We start from the raw sequence: 25,370 nt of genomic DNA, 5'->3' as shown, positions 1-25,370 counted from the left end.
AGCTGGAATCTCAGGACTCACAGTTCAGTGCTCCTCCTGCTATTCCGTGCTGCCTCTGAGGGTGAAGACTGCATCTGTCCTTTCACCACAGCAGCCCTGCTGTGCAGTTCTAAGCCTCACTCACACACTGCAAATGCTTTTTATATGTTGACTGAATAAATGACAAGTGAAAGGATGCTTTCCTTAACTTTATTTCCTCTAAGACAGGGAAAGGCTTTGCATACCTAGAGAAGAATGCTGGGTTTAAAATCTGGTAATCAGTAATGATCTCAATTTTATTCCTTAAAATATTTCAGCTAAAAATCTAAGGATGGAGTAAATGGTTTGGCTATTACCACTGTCAAAACCCTGCACACTCTGCTGGAAACATTCATACAAAATGCAATAATCAGCAGCCTAGCAACAATGTGGAGAGACCCAAAACAAATGTTATAGAATATTTTCATCAGATTTGATGCTAGAATTAAGGGTATGTGTCTTAAGTTTTCAGGCAACACCTAATTTAGAGAAAAAAATTTAACACCTTAAATATAAGAGTTAAAAAATGACCTGGTTAGCTCAGAGTAAGAGACAATCACAAGGAATAAAAAATAAGTTCAAAACATAGAAAGATGCATGATACTCTTTTATGTATGTCTATAAGAGTGCTACCTGCTTGCTACGAAGAGAAGAGTGTTTTTTAAGTGAATGGATGTGATTGGATTCTCTAATGTATTTAGAAAACTGTTTAGAAACATACATATTAATGATGATCAAATGAGTGCTTGCGCAAGTTACTTTGACAAGAGTGTCAATCTCTCCAGTTTGCGCCAACCATTTACACTACAGAAGATCTGGGTAATATAGCTTTGTCTCTCACATACAGATATGACAATAATGATTTAATGAAGTATGATGTGGATTCTTTTCCCTAAGCCCTCGTCACCGGTTTGCCTAGTCATAGCTCACACCTTCAAGAGCAAAAACATACAAAAGTTAGTTTTGTGATCCTTTATTCAAAGACCAAAAATGCTGACCTGATCAGCAATATCTTCAAAACCATGACATATGCAATTGACATGCAAAACGTATTCAAATATGACTGTACTACAAAACCAAAATGGAGCCTTCAGATATCCCACTGAAATCATTGAAATGAGATAGTCAAATATATTTTTTAAATCACATCATAAAACCTTAAATATGGCAGAAACATGAAGAATTTTGTGATTTTGAATCTATTTATGAAAACTGAAGACCGAAAACTTTAACTTAAAATTAAAATGTGGATATACACTATTGATACTATGTATAAAATACATAAAATACAACTGATGGGAGCATACTGTAAAGCACAGGAACTCTACTTAATGCACTGTGGTGTCCTAAACGGGAGGGAAACCCACAGGGCAGGGTATATATGTATATGTATGGCTGATTCATTTTGCTGTGCAGTAGAAGCTAACACAACATTGTAAAGCAACTATACTCCAATAAAAATTAATAAAAATAAAATAAAATTAAAATGTGGACATAAACAAATACTTGGTTAAACTCATGAAACATATTATTTTGTGCCTTCATGTTCAGTTGAAGTTATCTTCAATCAAGAACTTTAAGCCCTGCTTATAGGGTCTATTTTTTCCGTCTGGCCTCAGTCAGAGGAGACATAAGCCTACTCAATCAACAACTCCCTAGTTTCAGACCCAAGATATTCGATAGCACCAATTTCAACATGCTTAGAAATCTCATTAATCACACTGAAGCTGAGAAGCTCAGTAAAATCCCTTGCATACTTGAAAAACAGAAGTAGAAGCTGAAATAATTTCAGCAGCAACCTACAAAGTGAGCATGGCAAATTAAGGTCATTTGTTTCACAAGTGTTTATTGAGTGCCTACTATGTGCTTCTATGACTTGGAATGATAGCACACATTTGAGCTAAAGGAATATTCTCTCAGCAACCTATAATAAAATGTCAATGACAAAAGAGGCAGAGACATTGGATGAAAAATAGAATAATTAAAAAGTACAATCTTTAGCAACTGCCAGTAGCATTCAATTTAACATTTTCATATAAAATCTCTCAATTGAATAATAACCTACATGTCAAGTAATCTATATATTACTCAAAATGTTCAGCTTTCTAAATTAAATTTCTCAGGGCTATTAGTTTTCATGAATCAAATAACAGCGTGAGATATTTCACTAGCACTACCTAACTCTAGTGTAAGCATGCTGAAGTCACCTTTAACCTGCGGTGCACGCTTTCACTAAAATTTCACAACTCCTAAAAAGAAGATGAGAGAGGATAAATTATTTAGAGTAAATGTAAGAATAACGTTCTGAATGTGGTCACTAGAAATAAAAAGGAAAGGGTGGATTTTCCACAATGAAATACGTCATTAGTCAATATATTGTCTTCAAGAGAGCTTTGAAGTCTGTAAAAATTCATCTCACACTCCACAGTAAGGCAGAGATGATGCTCCATCAAAGGGGAAAATTCAGTTTTGCTTCAGTGAGAAAATTATATTGTGATAGGACATGAGTGTTAACTGTTCATGTACATTCACATCAGCTACTATGCTGGCTAATTCTATAACGTTTATTTATTCCTACATACATTTTTTGCACTTTGAGTCTTTATTAACCTCAAGAAATCTGAACGAACATTCCAAAAGTATAGATTACGGCAACTTCTCTTTAATGTTTCTTAAATTTTGGTTACTGCATCGTGCAGTAACATAAAAAGGCTACAGAGTTTGTCTTAACTCCATAGTTTTCTATGTACCCTTGAATAAATACACCATTTAACCCCGCTGAGCATTCAGTTTGTATGACTGCACTTGAGGATAGTAACAGTTCCTATCTCACGGTGTTATTGTGAGGTCCAAGACACAGAACTCAGCCAGCATTACTGGAAGGTACTACATGCCAAGCCCCACTTCATGTATTAGCTCACAAACTTTAAAACTCTATAAAGTAGGTATTATTATTATTATCTCATTTTTTTAGATGATGAAAGAAAGGAAACAAAAAGTTCAGTAACTTCCACAAGGTCACATAGTTAGTAATTAGCAGAGTGAGGAATCAGAGCCAAGGCATTCCAGCTCCAGACTCTGCATTCTGACCAGTACCCAGGAGCTCTTTGTAAACTATAAAGTGATACACACATATTAGTTGTGGTGTTGTTTTTGTTGTCACTAGTACTCTCTACCAGCATCGCCTAACCTAGGAGTATCTAGAATTTTGCCTTTCCTAGGTTTCTTAGTAGGCCAGGCCTGCCCCTTCCCTCATCAATGCATGGACAAATCCCAAGTCCAACCAGGGCCTCTCTTGATCACTCCAGCTCAAGGTAATCTCTGCCCTCTGAGGTCTGGTGGTAATTTTCCCCCCAGCTTTATTGAGATATAATGGGTTCACAGCATTGTGTAAGTTTAAGGTGTACAATATGATGATTTGATACATGTATATATTGGGAAATGGTTACCACAATAAAGTTAGTTAACGCATCCATCCCCTCACATATTTACCATTTGTGTGTGTGTATATGTGTTAATGTGGTTAGAACATTTAAAATCTACTCTCTTAGTAACTCTCAAGTATAAATACAGTATTGTTAACTGTAGTCACCATGCTGTACATTAGACTCCCAGAACTTATTCATCTTATAGCTGAAAATCTGTACCCTTTAACCAACATGTTCTCATTTCTACCACACCCCCCACACCCCCACCCAGCCTCTGTCAACCACTAACCTATTCTCTGCCGGTGACAATTTTTACCTCTCTTATGGCCCTTAACATATTCTACTTGTTACAGTGAATTTCAAACCTGTCTTTTTTCCCTCAGGAGACTGTAAGCTCCTTGAGGGCATCAATCATCTCTGATTCCTTTATTCATCTATGCACTCCAGAAACATTTTCATGTCTTGTGCATAAATATTTTCCAGTGCTTGGATAGATAGATGTTCAATATTATTTCTAGAGCAATTAGCACAATTATTACTAAGAATAAAGACTGAACAATCATGATTAAAAATTCATTGATTAAAAGCTTTTCATTTATGTAAAACACTCATATAAATCTATAGTGTTAAGTAGATAAAGGTATAGTGAATATTTGATTTTTCAGCATCCAAACATAGTTCCTACTTGGGAGATAAATTCCAAAATAAGTGGTAGGCAGAACCCCATTCCGCACCACTAAAGCCAAAGAGAGGTAGACATCATAACACTTTTGCCTTCAGTTGACTCTACAATCTACCCTTCCAATAAATCCTTTTCTGCTTATCATGGGCAGGTTCAATTATTTGCAACTAAGTATATGCTAACCTAACTAATACACCCCAGATAAATGGCTTATAAGACTTGCTTAATATTTATCAATTTTCAAAATTATCATCCCCGATGTTTTAAATGTCATATATTTGTCTAGTAATTTTGAGTGGAAAATAAATGTAAGACATCTTTCAGTTACATGAGAAAGTTTATGTACGTTGCAATCCATCTTTATGAGAAATATGCCCAAGAGCACAAAGAGGAGCAATTTGGGGGTCACCTTAAACTGTCCACACACTGTTAAGAACTTACAATAATGCAGGTGATGCTATAACCTCTCATTTAAATTAAACACTTAACCTAGTAGAAGTACACACAAGACCTTCTTGAAGAATCTCTGAATCAGAAAATGTTCCAAGGGAAGCAACACTGGGTCTACAAGGTACCTGAGACACCAACTCTGAGATACAGCTATTCATCAGAACTCCGAAGACCACATCACCAGATGAATATCTACAACATTAGGTCTGCTGGTTCTAAAGCAGAATGCACTCTACTTTCAATCCTATCCAAAGTGTTCTGAGGTTTTGATTCCAACCTCTTGCTCTGGCACACCAGTACTCAGCATTTTGGACTCCTGGCTTTCTTCAAATCTCAGTACCCCACAGAACATGGACCTGTTAACACCTGCAGCAGCACCTTGACTATCCATCCAACGTGATCTCCTTCCCGTGATCACCTTCTCAGCACAGCACCTAATATATGGACTTAACAAACTCTGCTTTGGTGACTTTAAAGGAGGAGAAAACCAATATACTAGTTTCCAGTTAGGCAGTAATTTTCGTCAGCATATTTTTTAAATAGGCTAATGAGTTTTTGTGCTGTGCACACAGTAGGCACTCATGTACGTTTTAATGGATGTTTCAAACAGGGCTTGTTTTGTCAAGAGTAAGCAAAGAAATGTTTCTTCTTTATGGTCCACAGCACATTTATTTGTCCAGGAAAGCTAAAGTATAGTCCCTTATTGATAACAAAATAAATTTGTCTGCCTTTTCATGTTCTCTTCCTGTCCTCTGAATCCATGTAAAATCTGTTGCTTTTTGTGTATGTGATGCTTTGTACTAACACAGGTTTGAATAAACCTTTTAGCTAATTAGGTGTCCCTGTAGTTTTGTTGCACCTTTTCTTTAATACATTTTAAAATTAGGGCTTGACTTTTCAATGGGATTCTATTCCCATTATGTGTTCTAACCCAGCATCCTACTTGTACCCTAATTCCCCATAATGTTTCAAACATTTACCTGGTTCAACAAATAATTCTCATTAAATTCCCTCTATTATTTAAACTTTTCGGTTTGAATATATTTATATTAGTTAAATAATTTTTCATTATTTTTCTTAATAACTTTTACCATTTGCTCTTCAAATTTCATTTCAACCCCTAGAATCTCTTTTTAATGCACTAAAATTCATGTGCCATTGCATTATTATGACTTTGGCTAGACCTATGGTTTATGTAAATATAAGTGGCATATATGAACTTTCTTAAAGATTCTCTACTATCAAATAAGACTCTAAATTGTCTGCCAAGTCATCTTCTATTTCCTGGTCATTATAATAATTAACTAGAATCATTTTTGCTTTAATCTTTAAGTACCCCTCTAATCCACCTTTCTTTCCTGTTCAACAAGCAGCCTTAACACTCACTCTATTTTCCCTGAAAATATGTTCTTTCCAGTTCATTCTAAGAGACTATTAAATTTTTTTTAATATTTCTAACAATTATACTAAAAAAAGACAAATTCCTTTTCCTAAATTTCACTCTTCATAATTTCTTCTCATCCTTCATTAATTCTCTCTCTGCTCTACTCAGTCATATACTTTCTGCTCTAGAAAACCCCTCCTTTGATCCCATTCACTTTTGCTCAACCTCTTTCACCCTTTCATTATATCCTCCAACCCCATCCCATCCATTATCTCTTCCATAATTTTACCTCAACGTATCTTTCCAACCATTTCTTCTACAATTTGGAATAGAGGTTTTCCTCAAACCAGCCTCTCATTGTTCCCCAAATATGCCATGCTTTCCAGCCCTACAGCTTGGCACTCACCCATCTCCCCTTCTCCAGTGCTTTTCCCAGCCTATTCAGAAAAGCCAACCTGTTATGTTCCCTTGAAAATTGTTGGGCAGAGCTATGAATATTTTACTTTTATTCTCCAACTTCCTCCAACCCCCATCTTTCCTGTTTTCCTGTCATTTTCTTCTATATGGTCCAAAGACTCCCTCTTGTTCCACACCAGGGACAAGCCTCTTCCTCCTCCTGCCTGATGATGTATATACTATTCTAATTCCAACCTTTTCATTATTCTTCCTGTGAGCTGGGCTTTATCTTGGTTTGGTTACGCTGCCTTTAAGAAGAAATTATTCTCTGGCTATTTCTCTTGCCCTGTTTCTCCATGAGCATCATTCAAGCATATAACAAGTGGATAAATCTTCTACGTGAAATATCTGGGTTACATTTTTAATTCTATACTCTTACTCCCTGGGCCAATAATAGAATGGATCTCCAGAAAAAACAGACATTCAGTCGCTGAATGGAAGAAATGTTGTTTCCTTCCCTATTCAAAAGCAGCCCTTCTAACTAATTAAAGAAATATGTCAGAACAGTTCCCAAGAAGAACCCATATGTCAGCACCAAAGAATTAAATATTTTGAAAATGAGAAGAACCACTTGGCCTATTTTTCAATAGAGATCACGGACAAAGGAAAGGAAGAGAGACAGGAAAGAAATTAATCAGAATTCAAGCTGAAATAAATATAGAAATCTCTAGTTGTAAGGTAAAACTAGGTAAACTTAGGAGTCTGGTGAAGCCCAAAGCCATTATGTATATGCCTAAGGTTTACACCACATTTCTAACACTTACCATCAGCTTTTGACCAAGTCAAGCCCTCAAAAGGGAACACTGGGACATAAAAAGGTGCTGGAATGATGAGCAGCAGTTAGAAGCCTTTAGCACGGTACAAATAATTCCTTAACGCGGTGAGCTTCAAAAATAGTTGGAGGAGGGCTTCCCTGGTGGCGCAGTGGTTAAGAATCCGCCTGCCAATGCAGGGGACACGGGTTTGAGCCCTGGTCTGGGAAGATCCCACATGCTGTGGAGCAACTAAGCCCGTGTGCCACAACTACTGAGCCTGCGCTCTAGAGCCCGCGAGCCACAACTACTGAGCCCTTGCGCCACAACTACTGAAGCCCACGCGCCTAGAGCCTGTGCTCCGCAACAAGAGAAGCCACCGCAAGGAGAAGCCCGCGCACCGCAACGAAGAGTAGCCCCCACTCGACGCAGCTAGAGAAAGCCCGCACGTAGCAAGGAAGACCCAACGCAACCAAAAATAAATAAATAAATAAATAAATAAATAAATTTATTTTTAAAAAAATAGTGGGGGAGAAAAACAGGTGGGCACTTGAAGACAAAAGTGCTTTGTGAGAATGGACTTCATAGACTACAAAGCACTGTCTGAATGTAGGCTATTTATTAGTACTTGAGAGAAGTGCAATTACCTCTCACCCACTGCTGGGTAGCAAATGGTATTAAGCGTGCCCCACCACCTCTCCCAAACCTAAAATGGCAAGAGTGGTTAGGGAAAAAAGGACTTATTTCTTCTCTTAAATTCATGTTAAACCCTAGGGAACAGAGTTCCCATATGGCCAAGTAGTAGAAATGTTTCTGCGTATGCCCAGAAACAGAATGCTGTCTCACCTTAGCTGTCTGCCTTCAAGGATCAAATAAAAATATGTGTTTATAAGAAGTGGCAGGGCTGCCCACCTAGCTTAGATGCTCACCTTTGAGTCCTCAGGACTTTCTATTTTCCTTAGTCAAGCATTCCTGCTGTCTCTAGGAAGCACCAGGCTAAACAGTAAAGATATATAGATGGTTTAGGTTCTGAGTTTCCTGGAGACAACAGCATTACTCCCTTCCATATAACTCATCAGAAAAGTTCAAATAAGGCACCATCACAAGGTTTCCATCTTTGGGCTATATGCAAAAATGGTTAGAAATTCCTGCTCACTGTTTCATTCAATAAATACTTGTTGATACTGTGGGTATAAAAATGAGTAAGACAAAGAATACATATGTCATATATGTATTACACACACACACACAGAGCTATGAATAAAGTTCACTTTGTAGGTTGTAAGTACTCACTATTAATTTCCTTCCTCCCTCTTTTTGCCTTAAACCCCTATATTCTAGCTTACCATTTTATAGGGGACAAGTAAACAAATATTTTTCTGATATTGTGCAACATGATATATAATATAATGTGATATGATATGACAAGGGGGTGACAACAGTAAGTGGCATGTAAGCTGAGTCTTAGGCAGTAGTTGGCCTGGTGGACACTGGACATATCAAGGAATAAGAGGTAATCACAGTCCAATGATTTGCATTTCAAGAAACAAAATAAAGATCTCCTCTGGCACCTAAGCCAGTCGATAAAAGGAAAGGTAATGTCAATTTAAATGGGAATTACTTACCACTTGCTTTACCTAAAACAAGAGGTACTGAAATAAAATTTAGAGCAAAGCAGAGAAGCTAATTTTTACTGAGTCAAATGCAAAAAAAAAAAATCCTAAATATCTGTCAAAAACAAGGCTAAGTGAACTATTTTTGAAGCAACAAAAAAAGACCCCTGAGCAAGAAATTTTATAGCCATCCTTTTTCTAGGTCGGAACTCTCTTAGAATGAGACAAAGAAAAATCTGGACCTGGAATAAGAGGAAGATGTTAGGAATCCATTCACCACACTGACAGAGATTTGTTTAACAGATGAAGGGCCAGAGTAATCACGTAACAAATAAAGAGGGAATGGACTGAGGGGAAAAAAGGAAAAATTCTGACTCCAGAGTAAAGGACGATACATTTTTAGAATACTCATTAGGTTAAGTTAGGTAGAAAAGAGAAAAGAAATTATTAGACTATGATAAAGGAAAGAACCATTTTTCATGTTTCTCCACAAGAAAACATTCAGTATGCTTTAAAAAAATTAAATGTGGTATTTTAATGTCCCTGAAAAACCACTAAGTGAATTCCGGAATTTAAAAATTCCTAATGCTCATTCTATAGAACACAGAGTAGGGAGGGTGGAGAACAAGAAATGCTTCCACACAAAATAAATGACTCATTTTGATTGCCTTTATAAAAACATAAATAAAGAGCATCTTAAAAATATACAAATAGGATCCAAAAAGGCTAGGGGTTTTTTTTTGTTTTTTTTTTAAGAAATAGAAAACCGTCATGAAGAAAAGATCTTAGGAAGTATACAAATTTCATTAAAATATAAATGGATTTGCAGGAACAATTACTGTGCTGTACTGTAAGGGGAGCTGTTGGCACATAAGAGCAAAGTACACGTATGAGCTCATCCGCCGGCCTCGGCAAGACCCACTTCCAGCTAGAAGCAGTCATGTTTCAGCACCTCCGATTCCCTAATGCTGACAAGCTAAACAACTTGTTTTGTCTCTGGGAGCTCTTCTCTGGTGATTAACTGCTTATGGTGAATACTAATTATATGAAAGTACAGTATTGAAGTAGTGTCCTATTTCCTCTACCTGCAGCCTTGACATGGCTTTGAATCCAGAAGGTACTGGGTAGAGCCCTCGCAAACCAAAACCTAGAAGGACATTTTTCTTCCCTCTGGTAAATAAATGTATCCCCTTCTACTTTTTAGTATAACACAGCTCACTGACAAGAAACTTCCTTTAACCCCTGGGCTCCAAACCCAATAGAATTACAATAAAGTGAGTGTTTTAAAGGCCTGTAATAATCATACGGATAAATCTGCAGCAAGAGTTTGTGAATTGGTGAACTATCAGTGTCCTCAACTCCCCATGTTCCATGTTGAAAATTTACCCCAAATTGTCAGTTCTTAGGAGCTGCACCTCAGAGTAAAATCTTCTCACCAGGGAGTCTATGAGAATTTGTTCTTGTGTTTTAAATCCTAAGTGCTTGTCAAACCACCAACACTGCAAAATTAGAGACCATTAAACAATATAAGGCAGCAAGTGATTAAATCTACCAAATACACATTCAAAGCAGCTTAAGCTACTTTTTAATTAAAAATAAAATATCACTGGCTAAATTCAGATGTCTTAGCTATCCAGAAAATGTTAGAAGCCTGTTAAAAATGCAAAATGCTGCTGCTAAGTCCAGATAGAAAAGGAGAAATAGGGTAGGGGTGGGCTGGGGAGGTGGCTCCTCTTGTCTCTGAGCCCAGGGTGGAGGGGCCTCAAAATGTTGACCCGGTTAAGTCATAGGACGTGAAGGGGGGGAGTCCCGGCTGCGCTGCAGGGTGAGGACTCCACGCGGCTGCTCATTAAATAAGCTTTATTAGCCAAGGCCTCAGAGGAGACAGGGTGTTCCACCTTCTTGGCAAGGGGGATGAGTTGAGTAACAGCATCGCAGGAAGCTGAGGTATTGGAGATGTATAGATGGCCGAAGGAAATGTTAGTGCTATTTTTAAATATAGCTTAAATGGATTGATGAACAGTTCCTGAAATAATAATTAGTGCTTGGGGAAGGAGACATGGGGACTTTTGAGTTAATGGGATCACTTGAGATTGAAAGAAATTTTTACTGTAAAGTTAGAAGTAAATAAACATTGTAGCTTTAAGTTGTTCCTACTTGTTTAAAGTAAAGAAAAGAAAAAGGGCCAGGGGGCTTAGTCAACGTTGGGCAGGAGGCCAAGAATCTGAAGATCAGACTTAAGGCTGGGATGATATCATTCACTCTGAAGTCTTGATACTCTTTCTAAAGCATGAGAAAATTTACTGGTAAAACCTTACCTCACCCACAGTTTTCTTATTTTTAACTCTATTTTTTTCTCTCAAGAATAATTTTCCAAATCTGCTTTCTGCCTTATATGTAAATGCTATGAATTTACATTTAGCTTCCAACATGGTCTTACCTAAAAAGCTTGCCCTAAAGTAAAGCACAGGCACTTGGTAGCTGCAGGAATATAAGACATGATACTCATATTTAATCACTTCGGTTGCCGTGGTGGTCTCTGTCACCTCAAAATCATCCAGGGGTGGCTCTAAAGCCTCCTGAAAAAAAGCAAATACAAAAACAAAATGTGTCTGTCAATAAAAAGAAGTACATTAACACAGAGAGAGAAAGATGAGGTTTTCTTCTTGCAAAATAACAGTTAAATAAATATAGGACTATGAGGTAAGGAAACGGGAGTTTCCCACATTAATGTTTAACATTTGAGTCCTGGGTAAATAGTAAAACCAGAAAACAGCATTAAGTAATTCCAGATTGTTTTTGAGAGACAAAGCAGCTCTGGGTAAAGAAACAGGAAGAAAAAAAAAAAAAAAAAAAAAAAAAGCAAAAGGATCTATTGCAACAGCAACTCTGAAAAATCTTTACTGTACAATTTTAGCAACAAGATGATGGCTATACAAGCTACTTTCTTCCCTACCTGTGAAAGCTAAAAACATCCTAACAATTGAACAAGATACTGCAAAATGTCCCTAAAGATTCTATTGTACTTGCCAAAAGGTGATTCACTGTGTGCTGAACAATTCCCAGTTCCATTTTGAATAAGAAAGTTATTTTGCAAGAGGCTGAATTTGTTAGGTACATTTCAAAACCTGAGATGAATCTGTTTTCTTTATTATTGTGCTATCTTTGGTACATTTCTACAATAAATCTTGATTTATAATAGAGTAGATAGCAAATATTAATGTCAACTTAAATGGGGTTTTGTAAACAAAGATGGTTCTAAGCTAGTTCACTTCTCATGTAATCATTCTCCACTGGTTGATTTTTCATTATGTGTGGGGTTTCTTAAGAATGTATCTTAACGTTTGGAAGCAATTAATTGGACATGTTGAGTCAGAATCTGATTCCATCCACATTCACTTATTTATTTGGGCTGAAGAATTTCCTTTGACATTAATTTAGTAGAAGGAAAGAAGCAGGTTGGTTTGGCTCATTTCTACCTCTCATTAAAACGGTAACAACAATGAACAATCGGGAGGAGCTACAGGAAAGATTTCAAACTTTACCAATATGAAATACGGTTTCCTGTGGAGATAAGTAAAGCCACAGACTACTCTCCAGATCTGTTATCTGCTTTACTAATTCCCCACTCACAGTCAATTCACTGGGGGAGATATTACACTAGGTAAATCACAACTGAAGATATTTACAAAATAGCTTTTCACTAAACTCCAGTAAACACTATCAGTTAAACACAATGAATTAAATAACCAAAGAGAAACCACTAAAATAAATATTCCAGATACAGAAAATTAATACAATAGCAAGGAAGAGTTTTGTCCATTTTTTTATTTAAATTTTCATTAGGCAAAGATAAATACGTCTTCTTTTAAAGCAATTCTTCTAACCAAAATTCTTTCTTTTTGGTCAAAGATTGGGTTCTTTAGCATTTATAATTTCTTTTCTTTTGTAACATTATAAAATCATTGTGATTAAAAATATCTGCAGACACTGCACAAGTACATTAAAAAAAAAAAAAAAAAGTGAAATTCCCCTCATCCCAGCACTTCAGTACCTCAGATTTGTAACCATTTTCAAAAGGTCATTGTGTATTTTTCCAGACTTTTATTTTTTGGTCTACAAACACGTTTATACACATACATCCACCTACCCTCCCACCTCTGCATCCCCAATTAAATCATGCTATATATACATGTTCCTTGATTTGATTTATTCACTCATGAACATACTACCACGTGCTGCCATGTCAGTGCTGCAGATTTTGTTCCTTCTTTTAATGACTTCACTACATTCCAATATATGACTATGCCATAGTTTTGTGTGTGTGTTTTTAAACATTTCCATATTGCTAGATATTTTAGGTTAATTATAATTTTCTGCTACTACAACTAATGCTGCCGCGAATATCTTAGCAAATATATTTTATACACCCTGTTTTTCTATGGTGCAGATTCCTAAAGGTGACATTAATGTATGAGAGGGTACGTACATTTCAAATTTCAATAGATTCTGCCAATTTGTCCTCAGAAAAAGGCTGTATCAATTTATATTCCCAGCAAAAATGTAAAAGAATGCCCTTTCCCAATTCCCATAAATACTGAATATTATTTGTTTTTAATTTTTGCCTATTTGATGAATTTTTAAATGTCAGTTTTTTGTTTTAGCTTCTAGTTTCTTAATTACTAGTGAAAGTGAACATCTACTCATATATTTATTGGTAATTTATACTCTTCTGTGATGTGCCTGTTCTTATTCCTTTCCTATTTTTCTGATATTTAATTTCCATTTTTTCTTATTGAATTATACAAACTCTTTGTATATTAGAAATAATAACTTATTACTGGAAATATATACATCTCTGCACCATAGAAAAACAAAGGTGTGCAAGTGTATGTGTGATATGTATGTGTGTATAAAACACTTTCACTCAGTTTTCTTTTGACTTTGTTTCTTGTACATGTTATCATGAAATTTTTTTTTTACTTTCATGTAGTCAAAGCTGTACATTTTCTGTTTGCAGCTTCTGAGTTATCTGTCTTCATTAGAAGGACTCCTGCTATGTCCCACCTCATCCTTAAAACTTATAAAAATGTTAAACTCCTCTATTCTACACACACATACTCTGTCTCTCTCACATACACACATGTTTTTAAATTGACATTTAGATCATTAATCCATCTGAATTTTGTTTTCGTGTATGATGTGAGGTAAGAATTTTTCCCAGATGATTTCTAATAGTCCATCATTTTCCCATTGATTTTTAATGCCACTTTTACCATAAATTAGATTTGTGTGTATGTGTGTATTTATTCCCTATTCTTCTCTATTAAGCTATTTCTCTTCTTGACCATCACTGTACAGTTTGTAAGTAAATATTGAATTTGGTCATTAATTTCTGCACAAAACTGCAGAAATAGTCTGCCTGAGACTCAGTCCTGCTAGGGAGGATAAAATTCCTGGAAAGACTGTCCTTCACCCAAACTCAAATTAAGCACTCAGGTAATGTGTTGGGGTTGACACCAGGTTCTTGCAACAATTAGACACAGATTCAGATTCTTGGAATAAGAGAGAGGGGACAGGAAAAGCTTCTTCAAGAGCTATTAGAAGTTTCACTCCAGTCACTGTTCTCACTGGCAGCTGAGTACCTTTGTAGGATTTGAAGGCTGGAGTACCTGTGCTCTAATTGCGAGTGCTGTTATGTCAACCCAGCCCCTTGCTCTGAGCAGCCATCTACAGGCAAAGACATTTTTGCATCCTTAACTCATATTAAATGAACTGAATTCTTGGCCTGTTTCTGCTAGGATCTTTCCATCATTCGTGGTCACCTTTATGATGCCCATGCAAATATCATCCTGTGAAGTCATGCAATTTGGAAATCTCGGACTTCTACATATTTTCTGCTTCCCTTTCCCAAAGTGCCAGATGGTTTTAGAACCTTAAGACCAAGGTTCTTGTCTTATTCATCTTTGTATTCCCAGAGACTCTAACACAGAGCTGAGAACACTGGTAAGCAATATTTTCTGTAGCAGTTGCAGATCTGGTTCCTCCCATTTAAGTATACTATAACAAACATCATAGGTGATTTACCAGCAAGCCAACCCCGACCCTAAATTCTGAAAAGAAGTAAATCGAGGAGTAAAAATGCAAAAGATCACCAAAGATGATATACAAATGGCAAACAGGCATATAAAAAAAATATTCGATATCATTAGCCATCAGGGAAATGCAAATTAAAACTACAATGAGATATCACTACACATCTATCAGAATAGCTAAAATAACAAACAGTGACATCTTCAAATGTTGGTGAAGATGCAAAGAAACTAGATCATTCATACATTGTTGCTTGGAGTATAAAAGGGTACAGCCGCTCTGGAAAACCATATGGCAGTTTCTTATAAAACTAAACATGTAATTACCATACAGTCCACCAATTACACTCTCGGGCATTTATCCCAGAGAAATGAAAAACCTGTACACGAATGTTCATAGTAGTTTTATTCAGAATAGCCAAAAACTTGAGACAGTTCAGATGTCCCTCAGCAGGTCATGGTTAAACAAATTGTGGTACATCATCCCACACTGCTCGGCAATGAAAAGAGCAAATTGTTGATACACACAATCACCTGAGTGAATCTCCCGGTACTTATGGAGTGATAAAAGCCAATCTGAAAAGGTTACAGACTGTAGGATTCCATTTATATAACATTTTTGAAATGACAAAATTTTAGAAATGAAGAACAGAGAACAGATTAGTGTTGAGGGGATGGGCAGAAGGAGGTGGGTATGGTTACAAAATAACATGAGGAGTCCTTGTGATGATGGAATTGTTCTATATCTTGACTACAGTGGTAGATACATGAACCTACACATGTGATAAAGTTGTATACAGCCAAACACACACACACACACACACAGAGATCAGTATAAATAAAATGGGGAAATCTGAATAAGATCAGTGGATTATATCGATGCCGATACCCTGGTTGTGATATTATACTATAATTTTGCAAGATGTTACCACTGGGGTAAACTGGGTTAAGGGTACGTGGGATCTTTCTGATTATTTCTTATTACTGCCTGTGAATCTGTATTTATCTTAAAATGTCAATTAAAAAATGAAAAGGAAAAAATAGCTAGACAATTTGAGATTCGTTAAAAACAAAATACAATATCTAAGACCTCAGGGCTAACAGTACAGATGGCAGAGGGATTACATTGATAAAGAGAGGCTGATGTCTGGAATTAGCCTTACAATAACACAGGAGGGGTGTCAGTGGATGGAGATGTGGAAGGGGCACAGTTGGCCACAGAGTGATGATTGTTGGGGCTGATTGATGGGTCTGCAGGTTCTTTACACCTTTCAGTCTACTTTTTTGAATATTTTTAATTCTCATAAAAATTTTTTTAAGGTAACAAAAGTTTCTGCTACCATGTTACAGGATACAGAATCACAGAACTCTAATAGTGAAAGGAACTTCAATCATTCCATCTCGCCCAACACTCCCCTTCTGATCCAAACAAGAAGGCCCAAAAAGGTTAGTGGTTTACCCAATGTCACCCAGATAATTAGAGGTAGAGGCAGGCCTATGACCCATATCTACTGATCCTGAAACCACTGCTCTTTGTACTGGAGAATGCCATTTCTTAACTGTTATATACTTAATTTGGACTGATGTTCTAGACACCATCAGATTACTGTTAACATTTTGAGTACATTTGTTAATATTTTATTACTTTTCTTTTATTATGTTTTAAAGAGGATTTGGGTATATTTAATTTGATATTAAGAGTTAATAGAAAAAGGAGTCATGTGTACATTTATTTTCCTCACAATGTTGCTATTTCATTAAATGAGAAGATACCTGTGTTTAGAAAATTACATTCATTCAAAGAGCTAAAAGATTAAGTAGTTCACATTAATTATAGAAACCTTGATTTTATTGAATTCAATTAACAATAAGTTGACAGTGATCTCTCATTTAGAAAATCTGATATGAATTAAGCTTTACAACTGAATCTCATTAAATAGTGATCATGCTAAAGACACTTCATAGATATTTTATTGAAATCAAACCCAAATAGTGTACTGTGCTTAGGAAATGAGATCCATATCTCTATTTAGCCTACAGGGAAAAGTAACTGGAGGAAGAAAAACTTTTTTTCTATCACTAGAAATCTCTATTACTATTACTGAGCAAATATAAGCAACGAGATTTATTCATAATGTCCCTTGAGGAAAAGAGATTCTATTTGTTTCTCTTCCACCAATCAGGTTCTTAATTCAAACCTAACAGTTACGGGCCAGAATCATAGCCAAGAAGCCAAAGAGTGACAAAGGGACAGTACTGGTTCAGGACAGTCTTCAGCTGCATCCACGAGTGGACACATAACCATCTAATCACAATGGAAAGATGGACTGTGTAACAAACTTTGCTTGATTTTCCTGAGCCAACATCCTTTTAATATTTTCAGAAGTGATAAAGACTGACAAAGCCTTTGGACAAATCGTTGAAAAATCAATTCCTTAAGAAAGAAAGAGTTTTAATTATTAAAACATTTTAAATGAATTATAAAAATAACCTATGTGGGACTCTAAGTAAGCAGGCCCTTTTTGTTTTGTTTTGTTTTGCTTCACATGCTCATTATTTTACAGTGGGGTGGTTTTTTCACTATTTTTACTCCTAGAATGACTCTTTTTTTCATGATCTCTGTGGCTTTTGAGTGCGTGATTGTCACAAGAACTTTGCAAGTGATGGCATTCTTTTAGCAACTGTAAATGTTGCATCCAGTACATAAGAGAGAGTTCAACACCAGGCAGGCGTGTGTCTGACAGCATCTGGGGTGACACTGGTACCAAGATGATCCCAAGGATAGCATCTCAGTGAGGTTCCCCCTTTCCCAGAACACTATCACTACTCCTGATTTTTTTTGGAAAGAAAGGGGTGCCATTCTTTGCTCTCCAAGCTCCATCAGAGGGGAGCGAATTAGCATCCGCATGGCCAATGTGGGTTCTCACTGAGAGAAAGAATCTGTCTCCTGTGTGGGATTAAATCCGATGCATCCTGGCATGCTCAAGGGCAAGGCAGTAGGGAGGGGACACAGAAACCTGCCAAAGCACATCTGGCAGTTTTCTGGATGTTTACTGCTGGCTCCATTGTGCTTCGAAGGCCATGTTTCCTTTAGGACTGTGCAGGAGACAGCAAGACAGCTTGAACCCAGAGTTGGGCAGCTAGCAACTAGGCTGAGTGCAAGACGGACTGCAGAAGAGGCTAACTCTGAGATTCCGTGCCAGAGAACACAGGTTCCCTGGCAGAAGGGAATAGTAATAATGGTTAGAGGTACCTAACATATGTCAATGATGATTAGTCCTTACATCAGAACAATATATAAAAAGTATCATTTTCTTAGAAAAAAATAAGGACTCAGAAGGACTTTTTAAAAGAAAACTCAGGTTCTTCTCATCTACTTTTTAAGATTTCTGAGAAGTTAAATGCAAAAGAATTAGCAGGATAAGGGATATGAAAACCAGAAATTCCTTATGGAAATCATGACTGACTCAAGGAAAAGGGAAAGACTTTTACCTAGTATTCTGAGCTTCAGAATCAGTCAAATGTGTTTCTATTCAGTTACCCTTTGCATGCTACATAAGAAAGACCAGCCTCAGTTACAACAGTTCACAGTTTTTCTAAGAACATTTGTGTGCATTATGCCATTTGCTCCTCTTCTCTAGAGGAAGGCCCAAGGTCACCCAGCAAGTAAGAAAAAGAGCCAGAGCACACATTTAAGCCCCCAGGCTCCAGGCCCAGGATTCCTTCACTCTGCACGGATGATGGGATTTGGGGGAGTAGGGGATGTTAAACATTTGACTCTCGGGCTCCACTCCCAAACTTCTGCTTTTGAACTCAGTAGTTCTGGGACAAACGCAAATGGAGGTGGCCATACTCCAGTGAAATTGTATTTACAAAAACAAGCTATGGTCCATAGACCTTGGTGTGCCCACTCCTACGAGTCTGTCTTAAGGCTTTCCTTAATTTCATTTTATTGTATTTTTATAAGTAGTAAGCAGAACCTTATTAAAGGACCTGTGTCTCCATTTGGTGAACTTTCCCCCTTTTCTATTTTTTTTCTATCTTAGAATGTTACATTAGATTTCCTGAAGGGATGATAAATTCTAAGCCTTCAAAGAATGATGATAATTGAATCCAACAGGCTGAAGTTTGGCTGAAGTAATTTTCTAAGGTAAGAGATGGCACTACACTAATTTAAACAAGTGGGATTTTTAATTGTCTTGATGAATAAACTGCAAATTCCTTCAGCATATGAATAAACGTCTACACTCAAATCCAGAAATGAGTAAATTTCATTGCCAAAGAGTGAAACTGATAAGGTCTTGATAAACAGACCAAAAGGCAAGCACTAGTAATTTCAGGAGGGGCTGTCTCGGTATGTGCACAAGAAACAACATGTCTAGGAATCAGCTGTGAACTGCTCTACAGGACCTTCAAGTGAGCCTGAATTCCTTCCCCTTCCTCAAAACTGTCTCTGGATTATGTGGATGTGAATAGGCTTTATTTGTTTGCTTGTTGGCTCTTTTACTAGGAGAACCCCTTAAAAAATTCCACAAGTGCATACCATGTGCTTGTGCCAGGACAAAGATAGGGGTTGAGGGGTGGTTAAACAATACTATTTCAGCAGCAAGGAGAGCACAGTGAACGTTCTCACCTTTCTACTGAAGTGGAAGTGATATTCAAATCTCAGATAAAAACATCTAGATATTAGAGAAGCAGAGTATAGTCAAATGTGGAAAAGGGCATGGAATCTGTAGTTAGACCTGGGTTCAGTTCCTGACTGCACTCTCTGGATGAGCAGACCACTTAATCCCTCTGAGCCTGAGTTTCCTTATTTGTCAAATGAAGGCACTTTCTCCTTGTTTAAAGTGTATTAAACAAGATAAACTATAAAACTATCTGACACATAGTAGGTATACTGATTAGTTTATTTATTCATTCATCAAATGTTATAGGGTATTTTCTATGTTCTACATCAAGGGTCCGCAAACATTTTCTTAAAGGGCCAGGTAGTAAATTTTTTAAGCTTTGTGAACCATGTGTCTCTGTCAAAACCACTCAACTTTGCCACTGTAGCACAAAAGCAGCCTAGACAATATGTAAATTAATGACTGTGGCTTTGTTCCAATAAAATGTTATTTATGGACACTAAAATTTAAATTTCATATAATTTTAGTGTGTCATGAAACATTATTCTTTCTCAACCATATAAAAATGCAAAAACCGTTCTCAGCTTCTGAGCTGTACAAAAATAGGAAGCTGGCCACAGTTTGCCAACCCTTGTTCTAGACTCTGTCCTAGGATCTGGGAACAGAGGGGAGAACAACAGCAGACATTGTGCCCTAAAGGGAAGAGATATGATAAACAAATAATCACACAAATCATTAAAATTATCATCACAATAAGTGCTACTAGAGAAAATGCACAGAGTCCCAGAGTACACATAATTTTACTACATCTATAAATTTTGTGTGTGTGGTTTTTACCTTTTTTGTTTCAGCTCTTTCAAATATAAAACAGTTTTATGTAGGATTGACCCTTTTAATATCCTAATCCCCATTCCCCAAGGTTTATTTTTTAGTCCAATGACCATATCATCCACCCAGATAGATTTTTAGGAACACCTCTAATCACCCAAGCTTCTTCCTAACAAACTCTTCTTGCAGACACTAAAAATTCTCCTTGCACACTTCATTCTGTTACTACATGTCCTGCTCTCAGCAACAGTTTCTGCTTGAGAATGCCCCATGCCTTTCTTTCTCAGCTTTGAGCAAACCCACATACATGTGCACACATGTACACAGTGTGTGCAGACAGAGCAAATATTCTTTCACTAACCATTAATGAGCGTCTACTATATGCTAGGCATGGTGCCACCACTGGAGAGTTAGTGGTGAAACGGAACAGACACAGTCTTTGCTCTCAGAGAGCTTGTAACTGGAGGGAGAGTGCAGGAAAAAACCAAATCATTCCATAAACAATTATTTGATTATAGTGTTGCAAGTGCTAAAGAAATATAAGAATGTATCTTGGGGCCTTATCTGGTCTGGGGTCAGGGAAAGGCTATGCTATGGCACACACACATCCCTTGGGACGTGAGTGCCCCGAGGGCATGGTTTTTGCCTATCTTATTCACTAAGGTATCCCAAGCATCTTGAACAGTACCTGGCAAATAGTAGGCATTCAATCAATATTTGTTAAGTGAAATAAGTGAATGGAATGAGCATAAACTCTCTGTTATCATTTCTGTCCTATAAATCAGGGGTCTCTCAACTTTTTTGATTGTGATTCCTAGAGTCAAAAAATTTAAGCATTCATCTTTAATGTGTGTATATTTACCTTCTGATCAGTTATGAACGTGTATTTCTGTGTAATATACTATGTACATTTTAAAAGATTAAAGTTGAAAACCTTCATGGATAAGACAAAGTTGAGGGAAAAATATTTTCCCAGTGATTATTTTAGTTAGGTGATGATCTGGGCACTGAGAGAAGTAGGCGTCCCACCCTGCTCTTTGCTCTGAGCACCACAGGACCTTCACTGGCCCCTTGCCCTCATCTCCTCTTTGGGCATCTTGCCCATTTTGCCCTCAGCTTTCTGGGGCAGTGGCTGTGGCTGAATAAAGTTGCAGAAATGTTGATTTTAAAGTACCCATTGCAAAAGTTAGCACCTAAATGGTCACACATGTAAATCACATGCAAATGAGCACAGAGTTGCCAGCGTTTCACTGGGCTCCTGGCTTCAGAGCCCGTGCTGCTGAGCAGCCAGCCCTGGTCACAGTCCTGGATGACCAGACACCCAGACACCAAACGCCCAGATCCTGGCTGCCCGGCAGTCCTGCCTCTCTCTCCAGCACAGGGGCACAGCCTTAATTCAAAACGGACTCTGAAGAACCGGGCGTGACTTCCTTCCTCTTCATAAAGAATCTTGTTCTAATTTGCACATAGACAAAGAGCCCTGGGTTCCAAATGTGTAAATCAACACAGTAAATAAAGTGTTATTGAAAAACCGTTATTTTATTTATTAATGGTACAGACACGTTTTTTTGGCCAGTAATATTTTGATGACAGCAATTTGACTGAATATGCTACAGACTTTTTTGTTTGTTCTGTTTTAAATCTTAATTATGACATGGCATTTCAAAAGTCTGGCTTCAGTTTTTTCTCCATTTTTTTGGTAGGTGATTTTAATGGTTGCAACAGCTGAAAAAGATACACAGATCCACATGGAAGACATATATCACTGGCTGCACCTAGTAAATCATGACACACACATTTCAGTCATTTCCCCAAGTCCTAAGAGGTTTGTCTTCATGTTCTGGATGCTTTTCAGTGAGTTGCCAATCAACACAGAGAGCTTCATGTGATCGTTAGGCACAACATACACACAGGTTGAGGGTCATCATTAATAACAGTAAATATAAATCCTATCTCAAGAAATCTTAACTTCAAATTTGGAGAGACAATTTTTTTGAAAGATCGGATTATATTGTTGTTTATACATACTGCCATTTTGTTGTTCATTAAAGTTTCTTGGCAGGGATCTTTAAAGTCCCTAGTCTGACAAGTAGGAGTTGTGTTAACTAAAACTGGATGAGATCATCCCACTAAATCCAGGGCACAATAAGCTGTGATACATAACAAAAGCCTGAAGGAGTAAACCACCACTGTTGACCCCTTCCTAGCATCTGGCTCCCCGTTCCCTTTCGGATGCCTTGAGTAACGTATAGGACTCCTGGTCTTCTGACAAATGAACTGCGTGAAGACCCAGTGTGAGTCCATGTTTAAATATTAGTAAAGCTTCATTTAAAAAAATAAACAAAGTATAAAAGTAGTTCTAATATTATTTCCCACATCTCAATGGATTGTTCTGCAAGCCCCCTGGGTGCATGTATCCACTTTAAAGACTATGCTGTTGACCCAGACCATTGTTAAAAAATTATGAAGAAGACAAAATTGATCCTTAGCATCTCCTATATCCAGCTTTTCATGGCCTTGTCTTCCTCTTTCAGCACAAGACTTCCAAATTCAGCCCTTCTGATTTTCAGAGGAAAGGGACTTGAAAAACTCATTTACAGTAAATGTTACAGGCTAGAAATGTGCATCTTACCAAGAGTCTTTTCCTTTGAAAAGAAGTTTCCCTGAACGGGAAAATCTTAATGAATCACTGACCATGTAGTTACTGTAAAGGAGAACAAGACATGGGGGGAGAGGGGCAGCAGCGGGGGCTTCCCTGGCACCCTTCAGAACACACCCAGGGGATTGACTGCCTACTGTACTGAGGAGAAGGCCAGACCTGCCAAGGACAAGGATGGTGCAAAGCGGCATGTGGACATGACCAGAGCCTCACGATCTGTCTCTGAGGTAACAGAAATTGCTCCTGGAAGGAATGTGACTTCCAAATGCTGGACCCCCATTTTCCCTGTTACCAAGCATAGGCATTCAACCACTTTTTCTATTTGTAATGCTAATGATAAGTCAGGATGCAACAGAAGTTTCCAAACAATAAAATAAAAGAAGCGTAAGCGGGTAATACTGAATTAATGTATTTTCCTGGTTACTTACAATGGTAGAGAATTATTTGCATAGTAAGGAAAATGCTAATTTCATTAAAGTGCTGTTAGATAAGGCTTTTAGACTAACTTAGAGCACCCTAAATAATTATATAGAGGGACTTGATTTGTCAGTTCTAACCTCTTTAGAATCGTTTGCCTGCACAGGTGCCACACGTGGAGGAAAAACCAAATCCAGAACTGACTTGTTTCCTAAATGAACTGGGAAGTTGTCATTAAGAAGCATCTGCTACTTTATTGCCTTCATGTAAAAGCATTCTTGTACCGCTATAACGGACTATTGAGCAGATGTTTTAGAGCACTATACCCACAGCAATACGTGTATCATAAAAAAGATAAGGAGCTACAACGTAATTAATGATTTCAGTTCCTCGATAAATGAACTTCACTTTTTTTAAAAAAATGGATTTAAAGTTGTGTCACGAATTTCAACTTTTAACTCAAGCAATTCTTGCAAGAAAGTGAACAGAAAATCATTTACAGCAATAAATAACAAAGGGTCAAACCCAGCCTTACACCTAACATGATGAAATCTGAGGGTCCAGAAAAGGCTTCTCCAGACCAGACCACTCTACCACCTCCTCATGGATCAGCCAGAGAATTCACCATTGGAGATCGACTTCATTCACACAACGCTGGGAATGTAACATAATACAGAATCTACTTTTACAAAATTACACTACTATTTTAAATCCCCCAAATCTGAATTCCAAAACACACTGTAGCTCAAGAACTGTAGGAATGTAGGTTTTTGGTACCTTCTGCCTTTGTTTGATTTTAGATTTGTCTTGAGCATAAACAAGATAATATAGATAGAAGTGTGTTGACCTCCTTGAACAAAAGGCACTAAATAAATTCCTGAGCAAAAACTAGATTAAAAAATTGGAGAAAAAGAGAATAGGGGTAAAGGGGGGAAGAGAGAAAAGAAATAGGAAGAGGAAGGGGGACAGAGGAAGAGAGAAGAGAGACAAGACAAATTATGATAAAAAGCCAATAGCATCAATAAAAAGTGAAAGCTAGAGTAAGACTAAACAAAATAACAACACAAACAAGCTTTATGCTTCTATTCTCCAATTATATTGTTGCCAAAATCTAGTCCCCAAACTTTTATATAGAAAGATAAAAGAGAGACAGAAAGAAAACAGAGACTATGCACATGGCTGAAATATTTAAGAACTGCCTGAGGGATCTGATGAGACACTTATCAATATTCAAAAGGAGATCACAACCCATACACCCAGAAGGAATACATCACGCCTCTGTTCTATAACCATCATTGACTCATCAGCTCTATTTTACATCTGAATCTTTGTCTAATCCATCCCTGTGCAAGAATAGTCTCCTTTCACCATTAGAACATAGGGTGTTATTAAATTTAACTTATTAAATTTTGGCTTAAAATTCCTCTGTCCTAGAACATCTTCAGTGATTAACCATATCAGCCTAATGTTTGACCAAATCTCTTTAACAATAAAATTTTGCAATTATTATATTTGTATGTTCAAGTCTCTGTGAACTGGGCTTATTTTGGAATGGCAGCTATAGTTCCTAGAAAACTTTTTAGCTATGTGAGTATTTTTATTCACTGGGATTCTTGGAGCTCTCTCTTTACCATGGTCCACCCATGGGGAACAGTTTTAAAATTCCCATTTAAAATATTAGAACTTTACATCTTCAAAAACTCCCCCGGGAACATCAAAACCCAACTCAGAGGCAAATATTTTAAAGTATGAATATTGAGGAAGGTCTCAGTCCTTTTAAAAAGGTGATCTCATTAAATTAATACATTTATAATTTCCATATCTGCCTCTCAAGCTCATATACTTCAGAAATCCAAAGCAATAATCCTAATTATTGAGGTCCACAATCACAAACTTTTATTCATTCAATAAACATTAACTGAGCATCTAGTATACCTAAAACAGTAATACTAAGTAGATTCAA

At 37.1% G+C, this 25,370-nt stretch overlaps 1 protein-coding gene across 16 annotated transcripts in view; it reads right to left on the bottom strand.

Moving 5' to 3' along the window:
* Positions 1-25,370, bottom strand: part of ATG10 (autophagy related 10) — a 247,603-nt gene that overhangs the window by 98,017 nt on the left and 124,216 nt on the right. For all 16 annotated transcript variants that reach the window (XR_011073088.1, XR_011073086.1, XR_011073085.1 and 13 more), the window contains exon 4: positions 11,224-11,362. Coding sequence is in view for 7 of the 16 variants with exons in the window: in XM_068535601.1 (XP_068391702.1) it covers positions 11,224-11,362 (139 nt within the window). In the remaining 9 variants the exon portion in view is untranslated. The remainder of the gene's footprint in view (positions 1-11,223; positions 11,363-25,370) is intronic.

This window comes from Eschrichtius robustus, chromosome 2 (assembly GCF_028021215.1).
Source record: "Eschrichtius robustus isolate mEscRob2 chromosome 2, mEscRob2.pri, whole genome shotgun sequence".
Taxonomy (NCBI): domain Eukaryota; kingdom Metazoa; phylum Chordata; class Mammalia; order Artiodactyla; family Eschrichtiidae; genus Eschrichtius; species Eschrichtius robustus.
The sequence above is the reverse complement of the archived record's forward strand: the minus strand, read 5'-3'. Positions and strand labels throughout refer to the sequence as shown.